The sequence below is a fragment of the Sander vitreus genome, chromosome 2, assembly GCF_031162955.1.
Source record: "Sander vitreus isolate 19-12246 chromosome 2, sanVit1, whole genome shotgun sequence".
Taxonomy (NCBI): Eukaryota; Metazoa; Chordata; class Actinopteri; order Perciformes; family Percidae; genus Sander; species Sander vitreus.
Genome location: NC_135856.1, coordinates 6,750,573 through 6,778,557, shown reverse-complemented (window position 1 = coordinate 6,778,557; position 27,985 = coordinate 6,750,573). Strand labels below are relative to the sequence as shown.

The 27,985-nt window shown below is 39.0% G+C and overlaps 2 protein-coding genes across 2 annotated transcripts; one reads left to right on the top strand and one right to left on the bottom strand.

Annotated features, from left to right (window-relative positions):
- Positions 1-255: 255 nt before the first annotated feature.
- Positions 256-8,258, top strand: LOC144533332 (kallikrein-6-like). The gene is made up of 6 exons (XM_078274631.1): positions 256-324; positions 2,024-2,201; positions 2,399-2,578; positions 5,030-5,082; positions 5,315-5,472; positions 5,603-8,258. The coding sequence occupies exons 1-6, from the start codon at positions 279-281 to the stop codon at positions 5,753-5,755; spliced, it is 768 nt and encodes a 255-aa protein (XP_078130757.1). The 5' UTR covers positions 256-278; the 3' UTR covers positions 5,756-8,258.
- Positions 7,316-27,657, bottom strand: rac2 (Rac family small GTPase 2). Its single transcript, XM_078274641.1, has 7 exons — positions 27,547-27,657; positions 19,681-19,752; positions 17,387-17,504; positions 16,433-16,495; positions 12,288-12,447; positions 10,552-10,685; positions 7,316-8,465 (listed from the first exon to the last, which is right to left on the bottom strand). Exons 1-6 carry the CDS (start codon positions 27,579-27,581, stop codon positions 10,555-10,557), a joined length of 579 nt encoding a protein of 192 aa, XP_078130767.1. The 5' UTR covers positions 27,582-27,657; the 3' UTR covers positions 7,316-8,465; positions 10,552-10,554.
- Positions 27,658-27,985: the final 328 nt, after the last annotated feature.

Genomic DNA, 27,985 nt, shown 5'->3' with positions numbered 1-27,985 from the left:
AGTGCATTTCGTCACATATTTCTGTGAATGAGTGACATGTAGTAGAGTGTTAAGAACAGGTGGTTCAAGTCAGTGAGCTCACAGCACCTCTATAGAGCATTTTTCATTGTCATTTCCCTGCTGTCACTTTATGGAGAACAAGGTTAGGAACTGTTAAGTGTTCCAAACTTTGCATAAATGTGGCGAGCTCTGCAGCCAATAGGGTTGTGTTGATAAGGCTTTACGAGGCGATTGGTAGCTACAGCTGTTGTGACAGAAAGGATCTAATTCGACAGTGAATGGCAGCAATGACTCGTCTTAGGCTTCTCCTTTTGCTGTGGGTCGGTGAGTATTCAAATATTTGTATATAATGTATTTTGAAATTAGGTAATTGTCTAGCTAATCCATTACATATCCTGTTATTCTGAGTCTCAATCTCCATTTCCCTGGTGCGGTCAATGTCTGTATTAGTCTGTATAGTAAGTTATTATAAAAGTTACTTATGTTATGTTGTATTTAGTCTATATCCTTGACATTCCACTTCCGTTGTTAACTGCTCCTCAGATCTCTGCAGGGTAAATCCAGACAGCTAGCTAGACTCTCTGTCCAATCGTAGTTTTATCTCGCACGACTATTTTACAGCGGCTCCGTGCAGAGCTTAGTGCCATCCATGACGATTGTGATTGGTTTAAAGAAATGTCAATAAACCAGAGCATTTTTTTCTCCCATCTCGGAGTGCTGTGTGGACTAGACAGACCCTCCGCCGCTCCGCAGCGTGTGGATGGTCTGGCAAAGCGAGACTATGTTGCATTAGACCTTAAAAAGGTACCTGGACTGGAATGGAGCAATGTCTTTAGGTGTGCGTCACTGTTTTGTTTTTTCTCGTGCATGAAAATTTGCTTCCCAAATAATCTCAACATGTGTGCTACAGGATCCTCAAAATGTGTTTTGGTGAATAAGAGTGAACAGGGTTTTTGTTTGTTAAAGGTGCCGTAGGTAGGATTGTGAAGATCCAGGACTTAGCCAAAAAATTTGAACATTGACAACTTCTCAGTCCCTCCCCGCTTTCTGCTAAAGCCCAAAATGGTCTCCTTAGCCCCTCCCCCCATGAGGGAGAATTAATGTGTGTGCATGAGCAGTGATTGACACGCAGTTAAACACCCCCCCCTGGCCCTGATTGGTGCATCTGAACAGGGAGCTGTGGATTTTTGCAAATTTCACTACAGGCTGTAGGTGGTGCCAGAGGAGCTGGATTTTGTTTTAATTCACCTGCTTCATGTAGTTCTACTGGAACATAGGGTCAGTTTCAGCAAATATGACAGAAAGTTAGTTTTATAAGGTTTACCTACTGCATCGTTAAGAAGTAAACCCTACAGGACTCCTTTAAGGTGGATTTACAGTTTAAGGGGCCACCACAGCCCGGGCCTAGTATGCAGATATGACATGGACATTTCAAGAACTGTGATTGATCTTCTCCAGCTGCTTTTGTTTTCTCCAACAAGTTTCCAATAGTGATAAAAAAAAAAAAAAACTGAGCAAAAGCACAGTGTTAAGTAGCAACTTCTGCTCACCAATCATTGCTCTCTGTTATAGTAAATGAAAGAACATTTACAAGTATTGTTCTGTTGCTGTGGAAATGCAACGCTGAACTATAAACCAAAACCTATTTATCTTTATTATATCTTTATTTTTTATTTATTGTTTGAGTTTTTTTTTGTACTATTTTGCACTATCCCTTACTGCTGTTACATAAATGTCCCTGTTGTGGGATTAATAAAAAGGAGTTTCATCATGAAGCTTGCATCTTGCTTCAAGCATAAACTCACCTTTCCAAGTGTTTCTGAAGCAGAGTTGTTGTGTTTATTAATGGTTTACTATCAGAAACATTTGTCTGGTCAGCAACATTCTATTCTCAGTCATGTATAATAACTATACTGCCTGGTGTCCTAATGGGGACACTTCTTTTTCTGTTATTACTGCTGTGCGTCGGAAAAAAAAAAAAAAAAAAAGTTCTAACTTTACCATGGAGGACCTTTACTTTCAGGTGTCACAGTGAGCACAGTGCTGGATCTACAGAAGAGAATCATTGGAGGTCAACCATGTGAGCGTCCGTACCATGTCAAACTGAGAGTTGCTGCCGGTAAATCTTCCAAATTGTGTGGTGGCTCTCTGATCAGTGACTGGTGGATTTTAACTGCAGCTCACTGCTTGACACCAGGAAAGTAAGGAAATTATCCTATATCTTAAAATACTGTCACAACTAATCACTCAAAACATATACAGCCTAATGCAAAGTATATACAGACTGATATAAATGTTTAGGTGTTCTTGAGAAAAAAATTATTATTAAAAGAGATGAGAAAGAGTGGAATGATTGTATGCGTTTCATTGTGTGATATTCATCTTTAACCTCTTCCAGTATGTTCGCAGATTTAAGTGTGCATCCAGGAGGTCCAGCGCAAGAAGTGCAAATCACAGCAGAACCTGTGATCTATACAGACAATAGGATGAGGTCTCATGATATCATGCTGCTGCAGCTACCTAGCCCCTCTAACATTCCACCTATAGCTCTTCCGGACTGTAACCGTCGTCCGGAAATGTGAGTCGTTTCACCTATAGTTGTTAGTTTTAAAAGTTTTACAGTGTTTAGGACCACACCCATCTTAAAACTTGGCCTTTCCTTTTTGATCTCAATAACACCTGTAAAGTTTATTGACTGTATCTTGCACAGTTATCGGGTCAGGGGTGCAAAGTGGGGGGGGGGGTCAAGCCCCCTTCCCTACTTCCTACCCCCAAACCTCCGGGGGCCTAGCCCCCTTCCCTACCCCCAAACCTCCGGGGGCCTTTTCTCAGAACACATCCATCTTAAAACTTGGCCTTAATGTCACAGCTACAGTTCACATCTGAAAAGTTGAATGACTGCATCTTCCACAATTGCGACACTATCTTGGTGACACACACACACACACAGTGAAAACAATACCAGTGTCGCTGTCGGCTGGTAATCAGCATTTCCTGACTGTGACTATCATCCTGAAATGTGGGTTGTGATTGGTTTCGCCTATAGTTGTCAGTTTTACAATGTTTAGGTTCGCTCCAGATCTAGACAACACAGCAGCTAGGCAAGGGCCCCTTCCCTACTTTCTACCCACCTTCTTCCAGTGCCTTTTCTCAGACCACACCCAGAGGCGATGTCAGCAGACTTTGCCGGGGCTTCAGCCCTGCATGTTTTGAGCATAGCCCCAAATGTATTTTGAAAAGTTGATAGAGATGAGCAGCGCGGCTTCCGTGGTCTGTGCAGCTTCAGGTTTATAAAGGACATGCTCTGCTGTGGACATGCTGTGGCAGATGTGACGCATTTGTGTTCCGTGTATTTCTGCAGTAGTTTCGGTTTTCCACCTCCGGTGCAGAGCAGCGTACAGCCACTGTCAGGGTGTAGAGAAGGACCCAGATGCAGTTCAAACAGAGATTTATTCCAACTAGGAAAAAACACTACAGGTAGCGCGCAACACGACATGAACCACACGAACAGAAAGTCACACTACAGAAAGTAAGAATCCGACAAGGGAAAACTGAGAGACTAAATACACAGGGTAATGAACACTAACAAGGGACAGGTGATACAACAGGTGGAACAAATCAGGGTGGGGCAGTCATATCAATCAAACAGGTGGGAAAACACAAGACAGGAGGTAAAACAAGACAGCACAAGGGAGAACAGAGAACCTTCAAAATAAAACAGGAAATGGAAAACCAACCGAAAACATTAAACCAACTAAACACAGAAACTTGACAGAGACAAGACGTGACAGCCACTTCCCTAAACTTTGTCTCATTCAGAGACCAGAGACCCAAACGGGGCTGTGAGTCTGTCAGACGGTCTGAGATCTACCGTATCAGCAGAGCAATCACGTAACGCACAGCAGACTATGGTGCAGGTAGATTATATTCTGAAATATAGTGACTTTATTCTTGTAATAGCCTATTATCACTTTATATTTCTCAAAATATCACGACTCTTCCAAATCACGGAGAACACAGATGGGATGACTTATATTTTGAATGTGCCAAAAGTTTTGAACATGGGCAAAAATCTTGTTCAAACACATCTGAAATATTACAGTCCAGGGGTTTATTAATACATTAAAATGAATTAATGTATCATTGAGATGAATAATTGTCATATGCACATTTAAGGAGGTTACTTCCCCAACAAAAGATGCAAAAGAGAAGGGAAGAGTAAATGATGCCTAGGCTACATGTGTGCTGACTCACATATAATTAGAAAAGTCAAACTACAGGAGAATAAATAGTTGAAAGCAATACAGCATGCCTGACAGCCTTACTGCAATATATTCCATTATGTTTTTATATTTGGGTTGTAATCTACGTTTCCCTTTACATAAAGATATTTCCAGCATAAATTGATTCAGAAAAAGGTAGAAATAGGTCCCATAAATATTCACCAGAATGCAGGAAATGAAGTGTTTAACACTCAAAATATTCTGGGGGTGGACCCACAGACCCCCACACCACACAGATCTGGAAACAAAACCTTGGCCTTTGGGTCGCCAGACCAGTCATGATTAGACCAAATGTTGGTGCCATCTAACCTACTTCTACAAAATGGAAGCTAAAATGAACATACACTGACTGTTAACAAGGTGGGCAAGCCAATTGCTGTTTTGCATTGCATTCAGTTTATTTTAATGGGTCCGGGCTAAGCCCCGAACCTCCTCAAGTCCTAGAAACGCCCCTGACCACACCCATCTTAAAACTTGGCCTTCATTTAGATCACATCTACAGTTCACATCTGAAAAGTTTAATGACTGCATCTTCCACGATTGCGACGCTATCTTGGTGACACACACACACACACACACACACAGCGACTAACTCACAAGTTGAAAACAATACCAGTATAAGTAAATATAAGTCGGACCCGTCTGCCCTTTTGGAGCCTTTAACATTTATAACAATAGTTGCAGCAGGAATGCATCAAATGCTTTTAATATAACCTTACCACTTGGTTCCTGTTGTTATTTTCTAGGTTTGAGATTGCAGGTCACGCAGCCACTACAGGAGGCCCTAATGATGAAAGGAGTGAGATTCAGTCTTTTGTACTGAAATTGTATTGTATTTAATATATATTTTAGTTCTCGCAGTACTGAAGCAGAATATTAAAAAAACTGCCTCAGCCAATAGGCAGATGTTTGTTTCTTTATAACTTTATTTTGTTCATTCAAAATATATGTATTTGTATATTTAAAGAACGTTCAGATGTATTTTGTAGTCAAATGTTTTTCCCTCTTTCTTTCTCTCTCTTTCTCTATAGAACCCGGTGTATCGCCTACGCTCCACTGTGCAGACATTAACGTTGTCAACTGTACAGACCTCATAAATACTTTGCAGAAAGATGTCCCAAAGGCTTACCAAGTCAAGGTGTATCAACACTGGTTCTGTGGCCAAACACCTAAAATGGATATATGTTATGTGGGTTGGCATGGCCTTTAATATGTTCTCTCCTCTTCTGTCTGTTTACATTTTGAGTTGTTTTAAGATGCATATATTTCAATAAGGGCAACGATTATAATATAAACAAAATATATATTCTCTCTCACAGGGAGATTCTGGTGGAGGAGTGGTGTACAAAGACATGATTTATGGTGTCATTTCTTTTCTGGGTGACCCTGAACATGTGTGTAGGAAAGCAACTGCATTCATGGACCTCTGCAATCCAGAATACGCTGCATGGATCACACAAAATATTACCTGAGAAAAAAAGATGTCTACAGATGTGTTGAACTGGAAACACTCTATCAAAATTAAAGCTGAATGAGAAACTTTTTGGAGTTTTGTACATTTTCAACCCTCCTGTTTTTTGACCCGTTCAAAGTTTCAATATCAGAAATTTGGGTTTCCATCAACCAAATTGCCCAAATATAACATGGGTCTTTTATTCAATTTCATAGCATTTGAAAACAATAAATGCTTTCAAAACAGTATGCTGACTAAACGTTGATATAAACTGTCTCTGATTATCCATTAACATTATCTGATCTTCAGTATTAGTCAAAATAATTCATAATTTCAGCTTTTTTGAACCCAAAAATTGGGTATAATTTCATATTGAAATTTCTTATGGACCATGAATTCCAAGAACAAGTGTAAAACTATAGTGGTAAGAAGTTGGTATTAGTAGTTTAAATAATATTGGTAGTGGGGAAAAAAGTGTAAAATAAAAGGGACAAAAACATTTTTAAAAAGCATACAAAAAAGTTCATTTTCAATTTTGACCCGGGAAGACAACACAAGGGTTAAACCCAGAAAATGTGGCCATTGATCTGTTTAATATTTGGATATAAAGTGAAACTCTCCATCCTAGGACCAGATAATCAATCAGTTATCTGTTACCATACTTTGTCACACCTATCCTTGCATCCCATCATTGGCTTACCTTTAAAATTCAGAATAAAGTCTTCAAAGCATTGCATGACCTTTCCCCTGCTACATTTCTGAGCTCCTTGTTCCTCACTCTACTAGACGCCCACTCAGATCCTCCAATCTTGATCTTTCATCCGTTCCTCACTCCAACTACAAGATAAAGTTGATTGTGCCTTTGCCATTTTAGCTCCAACCCTCTGGAATCTTCTCCCTCTGTCTGTTAGGTCTGCTGAATGTCTGGACTGTTTGAAGTGTCTTTTTAAAAAAACACTTTTACCTTTGTGTAAAGTGCTGCGCCCAGATTATGCTGTATTCTAAAGTTAATTTGTATTTTGTAACCCACATTTATTTTTATTTTTGTAATTCATACGTGTTGTGCATGTGTGTGTGAAGCACACACACGCACACACACACACACACACACACACACACACACACACACACACACACACACACACACACACACACACACACACACACACACAAATAATGAGATATGTTCCCCACCTGGCGGGGAGATAGTGGAACCTTTCCCCCCATTCACATCATCAATCATTTGGTTACCACTGGAAATCAGTGAAAACAAATACATCTGATTAACATATAACAGCCCTGATGTTTTACCCTCTAGGAAAGAAAAGTAAGACTGATGATGCTTGATGATGATGCTTGTAGCAGATGGTAGGACTGCAGTGAGATATATCAGTGTTACCTTCACCAGACCCTCCACACTGACTCTTTTGTTTCTCTGCTGGGATCATGTAGATGACGCTGCTTGCACCAAGCTGTAGAGACTGGAAAACCAGCGGTTTCAGCCTCAAATGTGTCACAATCTGCTATACCGAAGGGACAAAAGTCACGTCAGCTATAAATAAATAACATTCTCTCTATGTTTTACTTGATAAAATGTCTTTTATTTTGATATCACAACAAATAATACATTTGTTCATAACTTTTATTAAAATACAACCTTGTTCAGCTCCCTGCCCATACAAAAACTACATCCCTGATCCTTGTTGTTATTCTTGTGTTTTTATTATTTTTCGTGACTCTCAAAACAACAGTCGTAAGACATTATGAACCAATATTATAGCAACACTATCTTTGCACTAACAAATATCATTTGAAGCTGCACAAAAGCACCTGTATGCATCGTTGTCCCCAAAAGGGCAGTGAGACGCAGTCTGGTCTGAAGGAATGTTGATACATGGAAACATAATATAGTAGCATTCTGCTCATGGTCTTACATTAAAGTGCTCATGTTATGCTCATTTTCAGGTTCATAATTGTATTAAGAGGTTATATCAGAATAGGTTTACATGGTTTAATTTTCAAGAAACACCATATTTTTCTTGTACTGCACATTGCTGCAGCTCCTCTTTTCACCCTGTGTGTTGAGCTCTCTGAGCTACAGAGTGAGGCATCGCACTTCTGTTCCATCTTTGCTGGGAGTCGCACATGCGCAGTACCTAGGTAAGGACTACTAGCCAGTCAGAAGCAGAGTATGAGGGCGTGCCACTCTAGCAGCTAGGCGAGCATTATAACGTATGTTACAAAGTGACGCACATTTGTCACGGAAGTAAAGGCTGGGCTACAATAGAGCTGTTTGGAGCAGTTTGTGAACAGTGTTTTCTGTTGGAGATGGTAAGTCCCTTTGGGGTAGACTTTGGGCTTTTTCACTTTGTAAACCTATAACGTGCACAAAAAAGATATATAACACAATAAAGGAAAGGGAAAAAGCCAAAAAGCATAATATGAGCACTTTAAATCCAGCAGAGTAAATCTATAGTGCGAACTGGGGCAGTACAAAATTGTGCCTGGTACAGTGTCTATAATGCATTTTAAAAATCAGTCTCAGCGTATGCAGCACAGAAAGGTTTGGTGCCATTTTATTATAACTGCAAAATCATTATTTGTTTTAACCAGTGGAAATCTAGTTGTAGTTTTCTATTAGAAACATAACAGATCTTTCCAAACGTCTTCTTTAACGAGGGGTCATCAGTCTGAATCTCTTTCTCTGTTCTTTCTGGTCCTGCATGAATCTAAAATAATGAAGACCACATGAATTAGTAACAACTTCATAAACACGCACACGGGTTGAAATGGCAGTGTGTGTAGGACACCAGAGAAAAATGTATCCCTTCTTCATTATAAATCACAAAAATTATTATTTCTCCCAACTAAGTGACTCATTACTCCACATGCAATTTTGTGAAAGTAATTTCTCTGTCACAATGTTTTCAAATTGTTTCTGTAACTTGGCATATTGAAATCCCCGCGGGATACCATCAGTTCTTCAATGATTATGGTAAACTACAACAGGCAGGAGCTCAAAATTAATGAACTTTTTTCAGTTAGTTATGTATCTCCCACTAAGAACAGGCTTGGATCGTCGTCTGTCAAATGATTGCTGTATTTTCTAGCTGACTGCGTTATGTGACTGTCCTCCTCCTGGCAAATTGGAAATCTGCCCTGACGGTTAGTAGTGAAATTACTTTAGAAGGATCGGACCTTAAGCTTTGTGTATAATCATCTGTTTCTAATGATTTCTAGCTATGTCTAGTGTGTCTATTTGTCTAGTGTGTTTTTATTCTCTTTGTAAAGTGTGTGAAACCAACAAGTCCCTCAAACCATACAATGATATAGTTTGTTTATGTCTACTCTTTAAGCGTTTTATAAATTAGCACCCGTAGCGGTGGCAGGGAATATGTACGGTGGCCCTGAAGTGCAAATCACAACAGCAAATACAAAAATGCAACAGTAAATCATAAAACACAACGGCAAATAGAAAAACAAAACGGCAAATCATAAAACATAATGGCAAATAGAAAAAACATTTCAACAAATCATAAAACACAACGGCAAATAGAAAAAACATTTCAACAAATCATAAAACACAACGGCAAATAGAAAAACAAAACGGCAAATCATAAAACATAATGGCAAATAGGAAAACAAAACGGCAAATAGGAAAACACGACAGCAAATATGAAATGACGGACCCTCCTGATTGGACAGACGCTTGAAAGGAGGCGCTTTACTGTGTTTTTCACCTCTCATTCCTGTTAAAAGACAGACAGTCCGTCTGTTCAATCAGGAGGGTCCGTCAACTGCTAGATAGGCCCTACCATTTCCAGTAGAAGTTAATGCCTTTGTTTTTTATGATTTGTTGAAGTGTTTTCATATTTGCTGTTGTGTTTTCCTATTTGCCGTTGTGTTTTATGATTTGCCGTTTTGTTTTCCCATTTGCAGTTTTGTTTTCCTTTTTGCCGTTTTGTGCTCCTATTTGCAGTTCTGTTTTACTATTTGCCGTTTTGTTTTATGATTTGCTGTTGCGTTTTTCTATTTGCTGTTGTGATTTGCACTCCAGGGCCAATGTAAATACAACCCACAGGAGTGTTTTCCGTCTTAATATTTAAACATAACGGTCACAGATTTAAACACTTATGTTAACATTGTGAAACGGCGTGGTTTGGTTAGGTTTAGGCAACAACACTTTCTGGTTAAGTTTAGAAAAAGATCGTTATTTGGGCTAAGATCAAGACGTTTGTTGTTACTTCACTTCCGCTTACGAATGTCACGTAGAACATGGCATAGTTCCACTTATTCATAAAGTTAAAAAAAACTTGCTGTTTACTTTAATTTTCAAACCGAACAAAGCCACTGTTTCCTAGGTGAAAGTGTTTGACCCATCCACCACCCCAACCTGCCTCCTTACTCAACATTTGGTGCTCTTATACTTCTTGCTTTGCTTCCATCATAGTTTTTATGTCCACTAGAGGGTGCCGTCAAACTAAATAAATGCAAATATGAGTTTGCTGATTGTACAAACGTTTTTTGGGGGAGGACAGTCTCTGTGAAACTGTATGTTTGGTAAAGTAGAAGCCTTTGAATCATCCATTAGTGATCATTAGCCAACTCTTGATGCACAGTACGTGGTCAAGATTCCTCAGAAGTTGAGAAGGATGGGTTCAGACTTATGATCCAGGAAAAGCAAACTACTGAATAAATCATTGTGACCCCTTCTTCTGTCCCTCATTTATTCACTACACTAAGTCGTCATTCCTTTCTTCTCTCTCTTTCTTTGAGCACGCTCCTCCTATCCCTCCGTGTTTACGTCAGACTTACCATTTACAGCAGGGAGCAGGGCTTCTTCTTGACCTTAGTGGGCTGGGGGCAGAGCACGGCTCGGATGGCCTCATCAAACACCGTCTTCAGACCGCGCTGGGTCAAAGCCGAGCACTCCAGGTACTTCACTGAATCTGCACATACAACAAAGGACACAAGATCACATCAATAAAACAATACATGAACGAAAGAATAAGAGAGGAGTAGGCTAAAGAAAACAAGCTGCGATTGTAAGCCTGCACATTAAACCTGTAATGTATGTATCCACTGTATGTTAACAGCACTTTTTTAACAACGATTCCTCCAAACCATAGGACCACTTCAATTGTTTTTCAATGCATTCTCATGAACGGTTTAGTATGATATTGTACAAAAACATATGCACAACGTATGATATCTTACAAAGTTACAGCCACTGACACCGCTGGTCACATGACGGCCGTTCACAGTCAAGTGTTGCGGCCTTTACAGTTAAATTTAGCCAACAAAAGGTTACTTTGAGCCAGGTAGAGGGCACTGTGATGTTACGGTAATTTCAGCGCCCATTGCAGTTGAGTTTAGCCGACAAAAAGTACCTGTCCTGTCACAACGACAGTTAAGTTTAGGCACCAAAATGACTAGTTAGGATTAGAAAAAAGATTGTGGTTTGGGTTAAAAAACTGGTCCCCTTAAGTAGTACTCTTGGGGTGGCAGGAAATCCGACCCACAGAAGCATTTTCCATCCCCATACCTTAACATAACGATCGCAGTTTCAAACACGTAAAACAGTCGCTGTTTAACTAGGTTTAGGCACAAAAATACTTGGTTAGTTTTCATTAAAAAGAGACAAAAGACATTTTTTCACCAGAAAATCAACAAAAACATTATATGTGTTCTGTTATCTGGCGTTCCAACAGAAAAGGCAAACATAAAGTTTAGGGAATAATAATAATAAATCTTAATTTAATATGATTTCATTTTCTTGAAATCTTCATGCTACATCTGAGACATGTTCTTTGCATAGCTTTCCAAGCTGCAAAGAAGATAATTCCCCTTATATATGTTTATTTCATCATGTATTTCATCTGATTGCAGTCCAATATTTATTCTACTTTTAACTCTGTTTTGGTCACCAACTCCTGAGAAAAACACAGGGATGTTTAGCTGTTTTAAATGCTCCATTTAGTTTAGTTTGGTTCCAGGCAGGTAGCATGTGTAGCTGCTTATCAGAGCTTTTTGAAGAGAAACAGCTGCCTGCTACAACAGGAAGCAAGTTTAATGAGAGCCATGGGACTAAACCAAAACAGTACAATTGTGGGCAGTTAAGCCGAAAAAATTTGCTGAAAGATGCTAAAACGCAGTGCTGTTATTTACTTACTTTAGTACACACTTGTGATGGTTGTCATGGTATTTTTTCTCTTGAAGCTGATGTCATGTCAACTAGTGTTTTATGACTGAATAACATCACATAGGCTACTTTCATCTGTCAGAAAGGATGCTAGTCGACTATAATTTATCCAATAATTCATGCTTTCACTTTCAGTAAACTCAATATACCACCACAGTAAATGCAATAATCACAGAAAGCACATCATAGGTTTACGATTATATTATATTTTATATTTTCATTTATCTATAACAGAGAAGCCTGGGTAATAGCACTTACTGAGAGATGGAGAGTGCTTCATTTCATTAGCAAAGGAGGCTACAAATTTCTGTTATGCAAGACCTTAGAAAAGCCCGTGAGCATTACCCACCTATCTCTTTAGCCAGAGCCAGGCCCTGAGGGTAGGTGATTGGCGTCAGCTTCTTTTCCTTCAGCTTCTCAATGGTATCCTTCTCGTCCCTCAGATCCAGCTTTGTGCCCACCAGGATGATGGGTGTGGAGGGGCAGTGGTGGCGAACCTCAGGGTACCACTGGACAGAAATAAAGGCAAACAACAACAATGGCAACACAATGAGAAGAGAGAAAGGGGGAAACAGAATGAAGGTATGTGCCGGAGATGAAGAAAATGACGGTGATGGGGGTGAAGGGGAGATGAGGAGGGTGTTGAGAGCCAGGAGGTTAATGGATAAAGGAGTCAAACTGGTTTCTTAAATTGTCATGAAATAAGTGTTAAGATGCAATTGATATGCTGTTCTCTGGGTATGAAATCCACGTTTCAGCCCCAACTTGATATAATAATAATAATTTCAGAGCGTGATTGATGTTTTCATTTTCAGGCCTGTCCTGGCTGCCACCACTCTGCTCTTTCACAATTTCTCTGACAATTATTGCGTTTGCTCACTCAGACACACACTATTCATCTCATCTGCTTCCTCATTCTCACCTTACTGTATATCTCTCTTTCTCTCTATAAACCTTTTCCTCTTGCTCTCTCTTTGTCCTCTCTCCATCCGATTTCCTCAGTGAGGAAATAAGTGATGCTATCTGCTTAAAGAAGTATTATGTAGATTATGTTTGCACCTACAATAATAGTTGTAGTTTTTGAGTGGCAAATTTGACCTGCCTAGTGGGGTAGTCCGCTCACAAGCCAGCCTGTTGACGTGAGGATTATGAGTATTACCCGATCAATCGTACTGCTGCTTCTTCGAGTCAGTTCTTTTGACTTTAAATGTCTCAGCGTGTATTGCTGAGAATTATTTTCTTATGAAGTCTCACTGATTTACATTTAAGACATTAAATTCTATCTTGGTCACAGCCAATAGGGAACTTCTCTGGTGGAAGTTTCTAAACTTCACCTATCAAGTGAGTATTTCCTTAACTTGGCATGTTCTGTTCAGCAGGTCCACTACAAATAAAACCAGAGCTTTAGACTTTAAACTTGGGAGTTAAGAAAAAAAATCAAGACTTGAGACTTAACATGGACTTGCAGTAAGACTTGACTGACTCCCAAACGTTTGTACTTGACTTGAGATGAGATTTGAAAGCAAAACGATTCAAGATTCAAGTTTTGACATTTTAAAATCACAGACTGCTACATTAGCAGTGACTTGTGATTTGACTTGGAATTGCCCGAAAGGACTTGTGACATGACTTGGAATTATTTTGATTTACTTCAGACTTAACTTGCTTAAAAGCTTCAGAGTTAACTGTCCCAACTATCCTAAGAATTGACATTGACTTGTCTTGAATGACTTGAATCTTGTTTTTGACCTGTCTCAATTAACGTAAAACCAGACTATGACTTGTCTTGAATGGTGCCTTGCTGTCAATAGTTGTCAACCTCTACACACCGAATAAAAGAGCTCTCTCAAACTGATGAAGGAAGGAAAGTGATGGGCTGAAGCAAGGTGTTGAAAGCGTCCAGAATCATAAAAGGATTGCCCTGGGAGGCATAAGCCACAGTATATCAAGGTCCGGACCAAGGTTCATGTTTTTGTTACATTGTATATATTTGATCCGGTAAGTTTTGGTTTCACACTGCAGTTATGCAAGCGCACTAAAGATCTATATGTGACAAAACTACGTCCTGCCGTCATCACATACGTGAGCTGCGTCTCCAGATACTTATAATTGATTGGTTTGTAGACGGGCTTCCCCGTCCTCTTGTATCCTCTCTCTCTGTCGGAGTTTTTTCAGCTGACTGCTGCTCTCCCCTACTGCCGCGGCTCTTTTGGTTTTGTTGTGATGTTGAGAAGCAAAGACACGGGAACTTTCTTCCTGGAGCGTTTATTCAGAGACAAACGGAAACCTACACTGTACATTTACTACCACTTAACAAATAAACTGCTGACAGCTGTCTGCTCTGAGCGCATTCACTGTCACTCTCCCTCTCACGTACACATAAGCACCGAGCTATTCTTTAAAGGAGCTTCCCCGGTCTTGTAACACAAGGAGAGCCTGCCAGAGCTTCTTTTATTTGGTCAGAAACTCCGAACCATCCAAAAAACGCTTTCACACTATAAATGAACCGGACCATGGTCCGGACCGAGACCACCTCTTTTGATCGGACCAAAATTTGGTCTTTTGATCCGGATCGTGGTCTGAGGCACCTTTCTCACCTGCAATTTTGGTTCGGACCAAACTGAAAAGTCCGAAAGGCCGGACCAAATAAGGTATGTGTGAAAACGCCCTTAAAAGTGACCAAATAATATTTGTATGCTCAGTCAAAACACTGGCAGTCTAAAGAGTTATGCTCATACAAGAGCAAAATGCATTTAAGTGCCATTATCTTACATACGGGTAATGCAGTTTGTACTTTCGGCCAAATACAGCCTGTTTTCTGGGTGTAAAAGCATAACTTAAGCCCTCTTTCTGCAACTAAAGTCTCATAAAATTCAGGTTTTTTACCAAAACCCAGTCCTCCTTTTTTAATTTCCTCCATACCATCTAATCTAGCAGGAACCATGTTTATGGTACCACTCATGTCCCTTGTTACTATGGTGACTCTCATGGGATTGAAAAGGAAGAGCAGAGCACAGGCTGAGGAAATCTAATCATTATTTCCTTTGTTATGTTGTGTTGATGTTCTTATAGGATATTCATAGGGTCGATGAGCAGGGTGTCGGCTTTTGTTGCGGTACTCAAGCGTTCATCGTCGAACAGGAAATGTAGAGTTCATGAAACTACTACAACGGAGAGAGCTCTTGAGTTGAGAGCGAGGTGCACTAAAGCTTTACATCTCACTGAGAATAAAAGGCTGATTCACCCACAAGACCCTGAATAAAAATAAGCAGAAATAGAATATGGATGAATGGATAGATGGAAATCTAAAATCTAGAGAAGAAACGATTAGTTGTTTCATTTATTGATTCTATGTATGCCATTAATCAAGCAAAAACACCAGACATTCTTTGGTTCCAGTTTCTCCAATGTGAGGATGTGCTAATTGTATCTATTTATATAATTATTATAATAGAATAATCATGCTTTTGTTTAAATAATTTGTAAAATACAATTATGTAATCATTTGCTTACTATAATAATAAGCAACAGGCTCATGCCGCTAGGTTAACATCAGATCTCTGCAACGATCATGTCATCACAATGTTAAAATAAGGCAAAAAAAAAATTCTAAAACCACCGACTTCAATGACTTTATAAGCCAGAGACCATGGCAACAGACATGTCCCAGCCGTGTGCGTTACTTTTTAGTGTCCCCTGGTTGTAAGCATCTTGAAGCGCTTTTTCTAAATGCTGCGAATGTGTTGTCAAATTAGTGACAATGTTTCGTCGATGATTTGTTTGTGTTGTGTCTATTTGCAGTGTATTGATCTCTCTGGGCCACCATACTTCTGGCATACTAAAGTCTTCTCCATCACTGTTCATCTGTTAATTAATGAATCTAATTCTCTGTCTGACAAAATGTCAAAGAGTCACTTTTTAAATTCCCCCTGTGTCCCTGTCTGCAGAACCACAGGCAGCTTTAAACACAATGTCTTTCTTTCTTTTCCTGCTCTCTTTCTTTCTTTCTTTCTTTCTTTCTTTCTTTCTTTGTTTTTTCTTTCTTTCTGTATGACAGTGCAGTTGAGAGCTAAGATTTCTGTAAAGTCTGCTGTTTTAGCTACTCATTATGGTTTTCTATCTTTTTTTTAATTCATGCATACACATGCAAACCACGTCCCATCCATCTTATTCAGCAAGTGTGCAGAATAAGGCAGAAGAGGCAGCAACTAAATCATTGTTTGTTTCTACTAATATACAGTCTAACCAGGGTTGTTTTTTAATTAGGACTCCTTGATTTTATAAACAACAAATATACAGTATATATATATATATATATATATATATATATATATATATATATATATATATATATACTGTATATTTGTTGATATATATATATATATATATATATATATATATATATATATATATATATATATATATATATATATATATATTTAGTTGACATGTAAAAAGGTCCAAATAATAATGTACCAAAGATATAAGACTCACCTTAGCTCTGACGTTCTCGTAGGACGCTGGGCTCACCAGGGAGAAACAAATCAGGAAAACATCCTAAAGAATAGACAATGAGATGAGAGAGATATTCAATGATAGATTTGCTACTACACTGTTATGTAAATTTACCATACAATATTTACATTATATTTACATTATTCTATATCTGTATGTAATGATAACAGACTTATTTTATTGCTAAGGGTATTATAAACCTTAAAAGTTCAGGTTACTGTCATATGACCAAAATCTCAACATCATCCACTTAGTCTGTTTTTCCAGAGTTTTCAGCAACATCTACTGTGGTTATCTTATGACACCAGAAAATATAATAATTTCACTGTATGTTAGACTGCAGTTACCGACATTTTGCTGCATCTATTCTGTAAAGAATAAAAAATGTAAATAGAGAAGACCAACCACAGCTGATTATCCTTTTCAATTTCATACCATGTAAGCTGTAAAAGGGCAAATCTTTGGAATGAGTTTTTCTCAGTAAACCAGCCAGAGCAGCCTGCATCCAAGAGGGACACTGAATCATGTGGCTGTTCTCTTTTAGAATTTTATGTTTTTACAATGTAAACGTGCAACATGTTGTTTGGTGGTGGTTGAGTTTTAGAAGATGTGGTTAGTGAATGCAATAGGCCTCAAATCAATGAAAATCCACTGTTGTGTCCACATCAGTCTACAGCCTTAGTCTAAATTCCGCCGGATTTCACTCATTTAGGCCAGATATCCGTTGCCTTGGGCTTCCTTTGTGTTGGCATTTTAAACTCTGGTCGATTTATGACAGATATTCTAGCTAGCTGTCTGGATTTACCCTGCAGAGATCTGAGGAGCAGCTAACCATAGTCCTCATAAATTGACCAGGCAATCCCGGAAGTGGAACTTGTTGGATATAGACTACACAGCGTGCGTGTGTGTGTGTGTGTGTGTGTGTGTGGGTACCGTCTGTGGGTAGGACAGCGGGCGGAGCCTGTCGTAGTCTTCCTGTCCAGCTGTATCCCAGAGGCCCAGGTTGACTGGCTTGCTGTCCACCATCACATTAGCTGAGTAGTTGTCAAACCTGTCAATACACCAATCAATAAATCAATCAATCAATCAATCAATCAATCAATCAATCAGTGAGCCGATCTTTCATTTAAGTGATGATTTGAACAATTAATTAGTTTTAATTAGAAATGCCATAGAAAAGCCATCACACCAAGGTAGGGTCATATAATTAAACACCTTAGATCTGAGAGGAGGAGATTTGTATTACAGAAACCATGGAAAAGGACAAGTTTATTTGGACAGATTAATTACAATCCTTAGACTGAAAGGACTACACACACTTGGATTTAAATTGCTGTGTTTGCCATAAAAATGCCTAATATATTTGGCTTCTGTTGTTTAAACACGTGGGTGTTTAAGGAAATAACTGCTGCAACGTTCTAGATTATAATGCTAAGCTGTGCTGCCCCTGTGTGGTCACACTGAAACACTACAGTCTCTTCTATCAGCTTTGGAAATGACTTTCCTAAACTTCCCTTTGGACCTTTTATATGTACCAGTGGTGGAAGAAGTATTCAGATAATTTACTTAATACCACACTGTAAAAATACTCTGTTGCAAGTAAAAGTCCTGTATTGACAATGCTACTTACGTAAAAGTATGTAAGTATCATCAGGAGAATGTACTAAAGTATTAAAAGTAAAAGTACTCAATGCAGAAAAATCCTCACATTTTAGAAACTGGAAACAACCCAAACAGTTCTGTTAATCAACTAAGTGTTTAATCATCTAATCATTTCAGCTGAACTTGTTGGCCATTATTTTGGGTACTGGGTATGTTAGGTAGTTTAATTTATAATATAACATTGTATTTTAGAAACTACATGTGTTTTGTGTGTAGCAATCTTAATATGTAAAGTTGCTGTCAGATTAACGCAGTGGAGTAAAAAGTACAATATTTCTCTTTGAAATGTAGCGGAGTAGAAGTAGAAAGTGGCATGAAAAGAAATGACTCAAGTAAAGTACAAGTACCTCAAATTTCTACTTAAGTACTCTACTTGAGTAAATGTACTTGCAGTAGTTACATTCCACCACTGGTATGTACACATGGTGCTGCTACACATAGGACAACATACACTCATTGACATCAATGAGAGGGGAAGTCAGTAGACTTTTCAATGACCGTAGAGTTCATTTGCAAAAACAGAAAAAAAGCCATTCTTAAAATGAAAAAAACTAACATCAGTTTGATAACGGAGGTAATCTGATTTTGCAAAATGAACATAACTTGACTTGGATCGTCTAGTTGATCGTTTCGTTGTGCAACTTCGATAGACACACGCAACTAACTGTTTTTTAGCAACATCCTGTTTCTGCCTCATGCATGTGTTCATATTCACAGTCATCTCACGCCATCAGTTAGTTAAACACAGCTGCTAGAGGCTTTTAACAAACTCAAAGGGATATATCGCCCATGTTCTTGCCTCTCTTCACAGGTTATACGTCAGTTTTAGAGTTGAGTTGTTTTACTTTGAAAACACTTTATGGACCTAAATCCTGTCTAAAGACTAAAAAGGATATTTAAATCGTTTCTTTCCTATTTCTAAAATATCTTAATTGTTTGTTAATGTAATTCTCTTTCATATTTTTTTTTACATTTATTGCAGGATTTTATTTGTCCTTTAGTTAGTCTGGACATGTTTGAATAGATCCTGTGTAACACACCTTGTAACTTTCTTTTGAAATGTGCTCTATTGATGAAGTTGATTATTTCTATTATTACGTAATATGTTGGCTAGAGGAGTAAACATAACATCAGTGGCTTGCTCACAAGCACTGCAACATTAATTGTTGAAATAGAAAGTGGTTAATAATAAACATTTGTTTTCTCTATTTAACTGTCAGCTTTGTTTCTTTTAGAAAGGAAGTGTGCTTCCTAATGTGTAGGTTGCTGCCAGCCCAAACCTGTCAGTGTTCGGCAGATGTCTGCAGTGTGTGTGTGTGTGTGTGTGTGTGTGTGTGTGTGTATATTATATATATATATATATGTATATATATATATATATATACATATATATATATATATCTTTTACTGCATCTGTGTGCCATATTTGTCCCATGTGTGTCATTGCATGCACACCATTGCATATTACAGTTCATTATTGTTCATACAGAAATCTGCAACATGTTAGTTTATTTGTAATTTACCGCCAGAAAGAGAGCATGTGTGTCAGTGTGCCTCATACTCACACAGTAGGAATGTACTCCCCGGGGAAGGCATTGGTTGTGTAGCTGATGAGAAGACATGTTTTTCCCACCGCTCTAAATCATACAAGTAAAAACACATGCAGTGAGAAATTATGAACATATAAGATCAATGTTTCATTCAGGCTAAAAGAGGGAATCCCAGTGAGAGAAAGACTGACAACGGGCAGGTATTTATTGGGAAACAATAAACATAAGCTTTGTCCCGAGTCCATACTACATACTTGCAGTACAGTACACAGTACGTACAATCAAAAATAATTTTCATACTCAGCATACTTTTCAATTTTGTACTAAAAGGAAATTATGGAAGACAGGAAGGGAGAGCAGACTTTTTTCAGAATATTTTAATTGTATTTGTTGTATTTTGGGATATTCCTTGAGCACCCACAATGTATTTTTTTCTAGCAGTTGAGCAGCTTTTGTGCATTGCATGCTTAATTCAAACTTGGTTAGATGTAGTGTGTAGAATGGATTTAGGACAAGGCTATAGACAAGCAGAGAAAGAGGATGAGAGATGGGTTGGCAGACTAATCTCAGAGCAATAATCACACATGTACAGTAACAGTAGCCTTGCATGTTTACAAGTTTATTCTATTAGTTTTGATATCACATTTTATAATTGAGATGGAAACATTTGAGCCAGTAACATGTTCATTACAGGAGCGCAGTGATGTCTGGCTGCATGCAGGAGATGATTAAACAAACAATGATTAAAACAAGTACAACTAGTCCTGTTCGTATTTTCAACAATAACACCACTCGTGGCCTGTCTTCACCAAGGCACTGACACACAGATCACATTCTGCATGAATGTGATTGGAAAGTTATGACGATTTGCTTCAGCCTTGCTTTAATGAAAAAGCAAGGCAAGCTCAAGGGACCAAATGTTCTACTGTAGTTTGCCTCTAACTTTATTCATGACATTACATGTCATTTAGCTGCCATGTACGTCAGGGGCCGCATGCCTCTGGAACCCAGATCTCCCACACCAAAGGCACTGGTCATATCCACTGCGCCATCACCACCCATATGTAATGCATCCGTAATGTAGTGTTGACATTGCTTCCACTTCCATTATTTTCTGGAAGTGCACAGTTTTAGAGTGGTAAAGGCAGTGTTTTTTTAGATTATTTTTTTTCGGGCATTTTAGGCCTTTATTTCCATAGGAAAGATGAAGACACAAAAGTGGAGAGAGAAGGGGAATGACATGCAGCAAAGGGCCACAGGTCATAGTCGAACCCACGACCTCTATATATGTGTGCCTGCTCTACTAACTGAGCTAACCCAGCCACATAGTTAGAAGTTTTGACAGCAGTGAGTTGGTATTTGAACTAAGTGCTGTAAATCCACAGTGTTGTGCAGGTTGTGGTTAAGGCCATGGGATAAGTGTGTAGAGTTTTCAAAACTGTGTTTAAGCAATGAAAAATGAACTAGTTTGGTCCACATGAACTGCTGCTGTGCAGACTGTGGTTAGAGTTTTGCACGTGTCTCCAGTTGTGCCCACTGTCGTTTAGCAATCGGAAAAAAAGTGTGAAATAGTAAACCGCTTTTATGCATCTATTCTGGTTTTACAATTATACCTCACTCTTTTGCTAACATATTAGCTGTAGGCAAATCTAGATTGTGCCCAGTTAGCGAGGAACCCAAAAACCACAATCACTACACTGTAAACCTTTGATCTGAATTTACAGCTAAAATCTCACAGTATCTTACTGTTTTAATGTTATACAGGGTCATACTGTAAATGGCAATGCATTCTGGGAGAAAATAATAATAACATTACAGCACAATCTGCCAATGTTACAGATTACAGGTATTTACTGTTAATACCAATGCATCTTGGGAAAATAAAGGAAAAGGCGGGAATTACACTGCAGCCAGTATATTACTGTAAATTCAAATAATGCAGTAAGAAACTGTTAGTCTATTTACAGTAAAATACCTAAACATTTCAAAACAGTATGCTTACTGTAAATAGACAGTAGGTTACTGGTGAAGCTGCTGCCAGTATATTACTGTAAATTTACGGTGAATAGTTTTACAGTGATATATACATTTTATTACTTTTAACAGTTATAGTTGCGGCAGTAATGGTAGTTTTAAGAGTATAGTTGTAGGTGGTGTAGTATGGAATCAAAATGTCGCAGTCCATTCAGAGTCACGGCTATTATTGATGCATGATTCAGTGTGATTCGTGCAAAGAGTCAAAAAAGTTTTTCCACTGTTGAAGCTCTCTTTATAGAAACATCCGGTTATAGCATATCAGATCAGAAAAAGCGTCAGCTATAAAAGAGGGTTCAAGAGAGCCAGCCTGACTGGATTAGTACAGCTCAAGCATGCACTGTTTGGAACTACCGTAGGGATGAGGGTGGCTATTTGCCTGCACAGTGCACTTTCTGAGAGCTTAAATGTAACTTCAGCCCCCAGTGGACATTATGATCTGGGGCTCTACATCTATACACTAAACAAAAATGATTCAGTGGTCCAGGACAGGTTAGACAGGTGGATTTGTTCAGCAATAATGGGTAATGTCCAGCAAGAATATGGAAATCACAAACATTTGAAAAAAAACAATGTTAGTGAAAAAAAAGTGTCATCTGAGTATACAGTATGTCTGCAGATACATACAATGGTGTGGCGTTTAGAAAGTAGGTTGGGACTGTCTTTTTTGTTAATTTAAGTATGTGGACACACGCAAAAAGAATCCCTTTCAGTTTTGTTTGCACAATCATGACATATAAAATATGTGCCACAGACAACTTCAATGCCAGTACCAGGCATTGAAGTTGTTTAGAATTGTTTTTTTGTGGTGCAACATTAAAAGGTCCTGTTTTCAGTATTTAATCATAGCTCCCAGTGAAAATACGAGGTCTGTTTATTATCTGGGACAATGTATTTGAAAGTTTTTCAAGTAATTTTCAAAGTAAAACACACAAAAAAGGATTGCCTTTTGGATGTTTTGGCTGTCTAAAGTTACTCCCTAGAGCACTATATATTTATTTCACTGCATTTTAGTTGTGTGTAAAATGTATTTTTTTATATTGCCCTCATAATTCCACAATGGTGTAAAAAAACAAATTTAGTGTCCATAGCATTCATACTACTTTTTTAAAATAACAAAAAAATTTTGAACTACTGAGAAGCTATTCATAGGGAATGAGGGAGTGATTTCAGAGCACAAAGTGGAATTTTTTCTTTTCCCTGTTGCATTGGGGTAGCGGCAGAAGCATTACTGTAACTAGACTCAGTGGAGGATATTTTGATCAGGACTAATACAACTACATTTCCAGCATGGCTAGATACCACTAGAGATGAGCTCAGAAAATAGTCCTACATCTTGAACTGACCCTTTAAAGAGAAGTTGACAAACATACTTTTCAAAAAAAGGGCACATCAAAGGTAACTAATAACAAAAAATTCAAAATGTTGTCTGATTTAAAATGTGTGAACACCCAGCTGTCAACTAAGAAAAGCTTAGTGTGTATGTGTATGTGTGTGTGTGTGTGTGTGTGTGTGTGTGTGTGTGTGTGTGTGTGTGTGTGTGTGTGTGTGTGTGTGTGCGTGCGTGCGTGTCTGTGTCTGTGTTTGTGTGTGACTACTTCCATCTCTGGGAGGACTAGTGTCTAGAGTTTTAGACATTAAGTTTGAGGAAAGGTTGTCAATTCTCCAAAAGGCTGTTTGGGGATTTAGACTTGTTTTTATGGTTAAGGTTAAGGTGAAATGTGAAGGTTATGGTTAGGCATGCATTTGCAATGTTTAAGGTTAGGATTACAGGTTAAGTAGTGTGTTATGTCAGTGAAGGCTCTCAGAAGTGCAAGCTTGTGCGTGTTTTGTGGTTGTGCACGAGTGAAATAGGAACTGATCCGTTTCAGAAGCATCAGTTAGTACTGAAAACAGGAACCAGCCAAACTCATGTATCAAGAAGAGAAAAAAATACTTCTGATCTCTTACGGGCTCTTTCTTCGTAATCTCGTTTTCCATCAACGTTTCTGTCCCCTGCTGACACCACGCTACATTATTTGGTTTTAGCTTGGCAAACTCGTCAAAGGAGATTCATCCTGTTCCTGTTTCTGGCTTTACTTCACTCTATTTCGCTTTTCCCATACCTAACTTTTATTTCATCCACTGTCTCTTTCTATCTTTTTCTCCTTGTTAATGTCAGCATGTTGGTTTGAATCTCATAAAAATCCCCACAACACACTTTCTATCATTTCTTCCATCTTGTTTTTCAGTCCAAAAAGCACAAGCCACAGTAAATAGTCAAATGGCTTCAACTAGGCCTACATTAGTACATTTAATGTGTGCAGGGGGAACATTGGCTTAGTTTTTATTTGTTGATTTTTGGACATGTATTAGATCTTTCGTTCTTGCCCTTAAACATATCATTGCCTTAAGTAGATTAAAATCTGTTCACAACAGAAAGTGGAACAGTGGAATTCATCAATGTGTCATAATGAAACCAGTGGTGCTGGAGGCTTGGCGACATACAGTGACTACTCACCATGCCAAATGGTAAGCTACTATAGCTGGTGAGCTAAGCAGTACCAAGCTAGGCAGTCGGGAACAAGCTAGTCAGTGAAAATTAGTAAGTAAGTAAGTAAGTAAGTATAGGTAAGTAAGTAAGAAATGCTTTCTTTATATAGCACTTAATACGCAATACACAAAAATACGTAGTTACAAAGTGCTCTACAAAATGATTTCTATTTCCTTGGAACTATATTGTTTACTTCATTAAGGACTGTATAGGCCTATCAAGCGGTCAGTTTGTAAGTTTGTTAGCTTGGCCGCTAACGGGACATCAATATGTGTACAGGCCATCCATCAGGCCAACGCTATAAAGGCCCAACCCGGTCTCACGCCAGTTCGTGAAATGGTCACGTTATTTTGATTTATTGATTTGTGTACAGGTCACGATTATCTTGTTTATTTCGTGTCACGATTTTCGAACGTTACCATTTCACAAACTGCCATGACACTGTGCTGCTCTGGGGGACGCAACAACGGGGAAATGAAACGCCACACGCCGGCGACAACAACGGGACGGACCGCCACATGTGGCTACAACGGGGAAATTAAACGCCACACCCCGGGACGGACCGCCACACATGGGACGAGATCCCCGGGTGCAGGGACACGATCTGCGGCCTCTGTGGCACGTAACAACGGGGACATGAAACGCCACACACACACCGGCCACAACAACGGGACGGTTGGGGTTAGGAAAAGAAGAACTGGGAAAGGAGCCGTCACACGCAGGACACGCCGTCAACAATGGGACGGTTGTAGTTAGGAAGAGAATAATGCTGAAAGGAACTGCAACACGCGGAAATTCCTATGCATGTATTTTCCGTTTCTTTCTGCTGTCTATGTGTTGGAATTTTAAATTCGGTGGATTACTGAGGACTACGGTTAACTGCTCCTCAGATCTCTGCAGGGTAAATTAAGACAGCTAGCTAGACTATCTGTCCAATCTGAGTTTTTTCTTGCACAACTATTTTACAGCGGCTCTGTGTGGAGCTTAGCGCCATCCCCTGACGATTCTGATTGGTTTAAAGAAATGCCATTAAACCAGAGCACTTTTTCCTCCCATCCCCGAAAGCTCTGTGTAGTAGCCAGACCCTCCTTCAGCGCGCTTTGGAGGAGGGTCTGGCAAAGCGACTACTCGCTGAGAGACAACAGACTTCCCTACAACCTGCCACCAACTTCCTTTTCTTTCTCTCTGTTAACAGAAGCTTTACATTCCATTTTGAAATCTGGTTTATAGACACAGACGCATGGTCACACATCACACAGACAATCTGATTTTCTTAAAGACCGCACTGTCTCCACAATGTCCACGTGGACAGGGTTCATCTTCTGTGAAACTAGTTGAGCCCCAAACTCAAACTGCTGCAAGTACAAGTACAGCGAAGGATGTTTGCAGTGGCTGCAGCATGTCGCTACGTTAGCTATACCAGAGTCGACCAAAAAGTAAAACAGCCTTGGCAGAAATTACTCATACCACCGCCTGCTTCAACTGACAGCTTCTCAGCTCTCATAAGGCCAACATATCCGGCTAATGCTTTCTCAAAAGTGCTGTTTGGACTAGCTTTAAAGCTCCACAGTTTCACAAATACTGGCAGCAGCAATTGGCCAGGAGTTTACAGGTGTGAAACTGGGCAGAGCTCAAGGCTGTAAGCACATTCTTTTCTTCACATTCCTGAAAATGTATTCGCCCACTGTTGGTGTTCTCTGCAGAACTGCAAAAATTGCCTTTGTGTTGGTGGTGTGTTTAAAAATGGGAAGAGTATGATGACTGCAATCTGGGTCAAGTTCTGGATAGCAGCCATGATGGATGGTTTGATTAAAAAAAAGGTAGTACTTTCAAAATAAAAGGTTTTAAAGAATAAAGAATTTGTTTTTGAAAATATGTTTTTTTAAATGTGACGTTAATGTTATTTTCCTAATGTCAAAAACATCAGTGTATGTCATAGCTCATAAACTTAATGAACACAGTAAACACAATCTTATTAGAAGCCAAGATGCAGAGCAGTCTATTTGGACACTGACACACTCTCTCTGGTTTTTGGCTCTGTACTGCAGTACTTTAGATTTTAAATGTTACAGAAAAATCACGGACTTTAAGCTTTAATGGATTATGACACCAAGTCTTTCAAATGAAACGACAATATACAGTATGGCATTGGTCCATGCTATCCACATCACCATATGAAGGTGTACTCTGATCTGACACTGTTCTGGTTAAGGTTTGGTTAGGTTTAGTGATGGTTAGTGAATTATTGTGGTTATGGTTAAAAAGAAACCAGTTGAGTGTGGAAATAAACAGCTGTCTCCCATGTTAAAGTCCCACTTTTTGTGGACTGATTCATCCACCCCAACCTCCCTCATCCCACTCTATAACAATGTCAAAGTAAACCAAAGTAATACAGAATGTCTCACTTCCCAAGTATTTACAGACATCAGTCTCTCTTCTTCTCCGCGCTTCAATTTTAAATCACAGAGTCACAATCAACACACACCAGGAAGCTCATCACACACAAGGAAATAGAGCTATGTTAGCTGTGTGCTACCTGTAAATGTCTAATTCTCTGTAACCTTTTCCTGATCTCAACAGCTGCAGTACTTCCGTTGTACAATTTCCACCATCATGACAACCGGCCTTTTTGCCCCACCTTTATAAGTTTAGAAGTTTTTTTCTGATGTGGTAGACAACTTGTTCTAAGAGAGTACAATTAAGTCTGAAGACCGAACAAATTTAGCAGGTTTTCAAATGATAAAGAATACAATATATGGTCGACTTTAAAAAAACAAACTAAAAAACCCCCCAAAAAACAGTTCTTTTCTTGTTTACTTTTTTCTTTTCTGTGTCTTACTCTCTTACTTTGAGCCACTCTTTTGGGGCATTTTCTTGGATTTGCAGTGAGGTGTCTATGCTCTGAGCTTGCTGCATTACAGCGTGTTCTTACATGTTGTAGCCTGCACCATCCAGCACCCTCACTCTGAATCAGCGCTGTCAAACACACGCCTAAAGATCTACACGTAACACAGGACAGGCTGTGTTCTTCAAAAAGTTAAAAAGAACAGTACCCTTAAGGTTGTTTTTTTTTAATTAAACACTACATCACACAGCCTCATCACTCCGGAAGTTGCTAAAACTGTAAGTCGAGGCTGATGAGGCCATATGAATATCTTTGACATTACCATCAAATAACCCTAAATTCTGAGCCTAGGGCTAAACGTCCCCCATCATGCATTAGCTGGGTTAACACCTCTTGTTTCGAGACTTGAAGGCAGCTTAAGTTCAAACAATGTAAATGTATGGTAAAGTAAAGTAAAATAATGGCTTACCCATCTCCCACGACCACACATTTGATAGCCTGCATCCTGTTCCGCTCAGCTTCGTCTGTGCTCTTCACTGTGACAGAAACAGACTCGGAGAGGAAGGCTCATCATCATCATGCAACTACAGGAAATTGTAACACACCTCCCTCAACCCCCCTCCCTTTGCTACCTCTTTTTCTTTCTTCGTCTCTGCTTCCTTCATTTTTTTTGCACCAATCTCTTCTTCCGGTTATGTTGTGTTTTCTCCTAAACAACAGAACCTGTGCAAGCAGTGTGCAAATGGTATAAAATGCAGTAATAATGTGTTGAATGACATAGAAAAAGACAAGATTGCAATAAATGAGAAGTCTGAATTGTGAAGTTTTTTTGAAATGAGGAAGCTGCAGTAACAACAGCACTGGGCTTTATTTTAAAACTTCCTCTTCTGTTGCAATCATGCATGTAA

Bases quoted from the DNA above. Each gene is read 5' to 3' on its own strand.
- rac2 (XM_078274641.1), bottom strand. From the start codon at position 27,581: ATGCAGGCTATCAAATGTGTGGTCGTGGGAGATGG. The intron at 17,505-19,680 runs GTGAGTATGAGG...GTGTATTGACAG, and splicing joins GGGGAGTACATTCCTACTGT to GTTTGACAACTACTCAGCTA. The intron at 16,496-17,386 runs GTACCCACACAC...TCTATTCTTTAG, and splicing joins CGCTGTCCTACCCACAGACG to GATGTTTTCCTGATTTGTTT.
- LOC144533332 (XM_078274631.1), top strand. From the start codon at position 279: ATGGCAGCAATGACTCGTCTTAGGCTTCTCCTTTTGCTGTGGGTCG. The intron at 2,202-2,398 runs GTAAGGAAATTA...AACCTCTTCCAG, and splicing joins CACTGCTTGACACCAGGAAA to TATGTTCGCAGATTTAAGTG. The intron at 5,083-5,314 runs GTGAGATTCAGT...CTTTCTCTATAG, and splicing joins AGGCCCTAATGATGAAAGGA to AACCCGGTGTATCGCCTACG.